This window comes from Eptatretus burgeri, chromosome 7 (assembly GCF_056783735.1).
Source record: "Eptatretus burgeri isolate ZD-2024b chromosome 7, Ebu_testis_v1, whole genome shotgun sequence".
Taxonomy (NCBI): Eukaryota; Metazoa; Chordata; class Myxini; order Myxiniformes; family Myxinidae; genus Eptatretus; species Eptatretus burgeri.
Genome location: NC_140967.1, coordinates 47774728 through 47779834, shown reverse-complemented (window position 1 = coordinate 47779834; position 5107 = coordinate 47774728). Strand labels below are relative to the sequence as shown.

At 43.4% G+C, this 5107-nt stretch overlaps 1 protein-coding gene across 1 annotated transcript in view; it reads left to right on the top strand.

Annotated features, from left to right (window-relative positions):
- The window catches only part of LOC147023204 (uncharacterized), an 11309-nt gene extending 8123 nt beyond the window's left edge, over nt 1-3186 (top strand). The window contains exons 2-3 of the mRNA XM_085890324.1: nt 191-388; nt 2328-3186. Of these exons, the coding sequence (XP_085746450.1) occupies nt 191-388; nt 2328-2859 (730 nt within the window). The 3' untranslated portion in view covers nt 2860-3186. The remainder of the gene's footprint in view (nt 1-190; nt 389-2327) is intronic.
- The last annotated feature ends 1921 nt before the right edge of the window (nt 3187-5107 follow it).

Genomic DNA, 5107 nt, shown 5'->3' with positions numbered 1-5107 from the left:
AAAAAAACTCAGCAAAACACATACGGTGCTTTTGTCTTTAATTTCAACTCCTGATCCCCAGCCCACAAACATAAGAGAACAATATTAATGATTTTGAATTCTGCATATTGAAGGTCCAGGTGTGCCACTCTCTGAAGGTTATTTCTGTGACACCGCCACATCAGTCAAAAATGTGTTGTTTGTATTTTAGTTTTTTCTCATTGATCACTGCAAATAATGAACATTTTTCTGTTGTAGTGTCTGACAGGAAAGAAAACAACAGAAACACTCCAGCAGCGAGTCAATTCTCCTGGATTGCTGTCGAGGTGATAATAGCTTTAAGCGCTATTATTTTCTTCTTCATATTGCTCTTCATTTACCTCTTCGTGAAGTTCAGATCTCTCAAGGAGTAAGTATGACGACTTTATTTGGTTGCAGTTGGTGACTACTTCACTTAAAATCCTCATTAATTCACTCAGCAAGCACACAGTTGTAAGATGATTTCAGAGCTATCAACATACATTCCTTTCTCGAAGCAGGTGAGCACAAACTACTTTTAGAATTAGATCTGTTTGTGCTGCATGTTAGGACGGGGAAAAGAACCACCCGTAACCGCAACGAGATCACTGTGCGGTTGAAGTTCAGACGAACCTCGCCAGTTAATCAAGACCACAGACGACTGAGATTTAAAGGGGAATCAAGCCAAACGCTTATCAATTTGTTCCTGTATTCTGAACAGGATAACAAGGAATACCAGGAATAGTAGATTGCCATTCGCCGCCAACAAACACCAGATGAAATAAATCCGTCAGAATGACCTCATCGGGGGAAGAGTTGGGATGAGAAAATGTGGCAGGCTCTTGGATATCAAAAGGGTGTCAAAAATGAGGGGGAGGGAAATGTTTTTTGGGGGGAAGGAGGGTGCAAAGGCGGTTTTAAGGTATAAAAAATACACAACACTGGCCACAAACAATCCTTTGACGAGACCCTCTCACAGACATCACGCTCAGCACAGGTTGACAACCACTCATCCGCACTCAAGCTCCTGACCAGTCCTGCCAATAACCCTGCACACCTCTATCTCCAATGTTTCTTGGTGCCTATCCAATTCCAATTTCAACCTATCCACTGTTTCTGCTGCCACTCACTACCTTTCCAGGGGTACTGTTCTATGAAATAACTGGAACGGCACATATGGTACAACGACACGTATAGTAGAACGTCACATAAACAAAAACGGCACATCAAACAGAACGGCACATTAAACAGAACGGCACATGGTCACGTCACGTCAGGTATGGGAGAATGCACCGGAGCAGCGCGTTGCTGCATCCACTTTCCACCGGTACTCCAGGGGCCACGGTCTGGCCATCGCCCACGCAGATGCCTGGCCCCTCCCCATCTCCTTGAGATGCTGCACCCACGAGGAACGTGGTCGGCCCATTGGACTCCTCCATTCCTGCTATTCTCTCCTTCCTGTCACACTGATATACCTTGAAGCCTTCAAATCCTTGTCCAATTAAAAGGCTCCATTCCGTTGCTTCAGATCAAACACCCCGTTTGTAGTCACAGATTTGGACAACTCAATTTATTCTCTCACAAACTTGCGTGCTCTCAGCTATTTATCAGCCAGCCCACCACAAAGGCTCTGCCCTTCCTGCAAGAGTCTTCCACGAAGATAAAATAGCCGCTCCCAGCACGTTTTACCTGGACCTCACTGGTTCCAAAAAATTGGAGGACCTCAAAATACAACTTATCTGAATGATTCACGAATTATGGACGGTGCTGACACTCCATCAACACAGCAACTGACAACTTAACCCCAACCTCAAACTCTGAATGGATGCAATGGAGTTTTAAATCTTCGTGTTTTCTCACGGTGGTTGAGGCCCTAAAATTATCACCGACCACGGCAAATTAAACACGGCACATGACACCATCGTCGTTCCCACCCCCCTTACAAATGGGATACAGCCATCTTCCCTGGACCTTAATTTCCCTTGAAGGTAATCTCAGAGGCCAGCCTTAACTTATTCATCTTCCAATGATCTCATCCAATACATCAGAGAAAACTGTCGAAGATGAACAAGGCCGTACCAGTCTCACCTTATCGAATGTTAACATTCATACCCAAAATTTTCTCATATTTACAAAGTAAATTACCCGCCTTCTTCGGGTCTTCCTCGGTGTTTTCCGGGTGGGAGGAGATTTGCATATGCAATGAATACCTGGCCATCTTTGAACAGTTGTGCACAAAACAAGGCAGTAAATTGTTCCATTGCTTGATCCATGATGTTGTACATGTAGAATGAAGGTTGACAATATCTAAATCTGTTGGTGCTTTGCAGGGCCAGCAAAGGCAGGAAGCGCAATGCAAGAAAACCAAGCAAGATCATTAAGAGACAACCGAGCCAGTCGATCAAATACCAGAAAATGCAGACTTCAGAAAACCCTCAGCACAGAAATGAAGTACCACCGAAACCACAAGCATGCTCTGTTCTTGAAGCAGATGCTCATGGACTCACAGATAAACTTTTGAGTGTGAGTGCACAGAAAATGAACGCAGTACCAACACCACCATCACCCACTTGCTGTATTCAGGTGCTCGGTGTATACGAGCTCTCAGATGAGCATTCAAGCATGAGCCCTCAGGTAAACACGGATGGATCGACGCAGAACACCACAAGCGTTGAATCGTCCTGCGTTTTCACCATTCCACAATCTTCCTCGGATGTTTCAACGGAATCAAGCAAGGCCGAGGCACAGTTTGAATCCGACACGAACCGCCACGTTGTGATAGATTTCGTCAATGCCTTTGATGAGGACGATTCTTATTCTGACGACGACGATAAAACTTCTACATCATGTTTTGTCAAGTGAAGACTGAGGAATCAAACAGGAAAGTTCCAACAACAAAAATAAATGGTTTACCATATTATACCTTCCACAACTCTTCCAGTGTACTCAATGTATCGCTGTTTGCAATAAAAATTACACTTGAAATTCCACAGATCTTGATCAAATTCCATCACAACGATGGTGAGATAACAGGCTTTAAACAGTTGTGATGATGATGGTGAAAATAATGATGACAGTCCATTCAATGTTTCCCATTTTAATGTGCAAACAGGAAACCATGACAATAAATGATTACACCAAATATTTTGCCTGTATCATTATTATTATTATAATGTTTATTTAAAATTATGACACAAATGTTTCACTGTGTGATAAAATTAATTGCTGTGTGCACAACACACATTTTTAAAGAAAGGGATGAAGTTGAATGACGAGCCAGCAGAAACCTGTGGGAAAAAAAACCACGGGATAAAAAACACAGGAAAACAAGGAAACTCAAAAAAAAAATTAGATATTTCAGAACAGCAAAGAAAAAAAAATTTCGGGAGCGATCGAGGCAGCGTTCTGTTGCTGAGACATCGAGTGCCAAGACTCAATTTTTGGGCTGATTGAAAAAAATTATCATTTTCCTGGAGGTTTGAATTAATTTGAAGCAACTTTTGTTCACTTTCTTTTTTCTCTCTGAGGAGCATTTCTGTGTTTCAGGGAAGGACGCACAGATATCATCTATCTATAATTCCAGCAGTGTGTGTGTGTGTGTGTGTGTGTGTGTGTGTGTGTGTGTGTGTGTGTGTGTGTGTGTGTGTGTGTGTGTGTGTGTGTGTGTGTGTGTGTGTGTGTGTGTGTGTGTGTGTGTGTGTGTGTGTGTGTGTGTGTGTGTGTGTGTGTGTGTGTGTGTGTGTGTGTGTGTGTGTGTGTGTGTGTGTATTTGTTCCTGTTTTAAAGCTTTTTGTTTCTTGCCAACCAAATCCACCTGCTTGCTGTTAAATAAAATATATTTCTGCTTACCTGTTCCACAGGAACATTTTTGTCTCGAGATCAGAAGTGTGGTCAACCTTGAATGATCCAAGGAACATTGTGTAGCAGGATCAGGGAGGTAAATCATTATACATTGCAGAGGAGCGACTGTACAGTGGATAAACACGCTTCACCGTTCGTTAGATCCGCTGCACTACATCCTACTTTTCCTGAATGGAGAAGATGGATGGCAGCTGAATTTGAAGAAGGAAGGTGGATGTACTCTCACTGCTCTGGACGATTACCATCATCGCCTGCAGGTCAGGAAAGACTCACAAAACATCATCATGAAAAGTTGTTGACTGCTGCAACAATATGCGGTCGATCAGAGGGCGAAAATCGAAAAATCTTCATTGCAGTGGGTTGAAATGAATCAGAAATCGATACGTGCAGAAAATACAGCGGACTACACGACGCAGTGCACGCTGGTGACGATGCAGTTCATGGCAGGAGGATCATTTTGCCACCGACGATCACAGGGTCACCCCGAATCTACAAGGAGGCATTCCAAAATGCAATGATCATTGTGCAAGTGCAAGGTAAGCCGGATGACTTAGTTGCATTCACAACTAATCCGAAATGGCCCAGGATACAGTCATCCATATTTCCTGGTGAGCGACCACATGACAGACCGAACATCACATGTCGTATTTTCAAATTTAAACTGGATGCATTGATGACAGATCTGCTCAAGAAAGATTTGCTTGGAAAAGTGATAGCACACACCTTGACGATTGAATGGCAGAAGCATGGGTTGACCCACGCCCACATTTTGCTAATCATGGCCAAAGAAGCCAAGCCATCGTGTCCAGAACATGTCCATCAGGTGGTACGAGCCGATATTCCTGATAGGGTCACAAATCCGAGTCTTTATAATGTGATAACGTCTCATAACATCCATGGACCGTGTGGAAACATCAACCGAAACAGTCCGTGTATGGAAGGAGACTGTGTACAACGGCACTGCATAAAGGTCTTCGCTAAACCATATCGCTTGACAATAACAATGCTCGATGATGATTATTCGCAATACAAGAGACGTCATGCAAGGGATGGGGGAGCTACACACTGTATCAAAGTGAACTCAAAAGATTTTGTGGTTGACAACTCATTCGTCGTATCCTACAATCCTTACCTGTCAGTGCGGAACAACGCCCACATCAATGTGGAGGTCGTTCCTTCTGTTCAGGGTGTCAAGTACCTATGCACGTCCGTCACGAAGGGTCAGGAACGAATAATTTTCAGCGTGAAT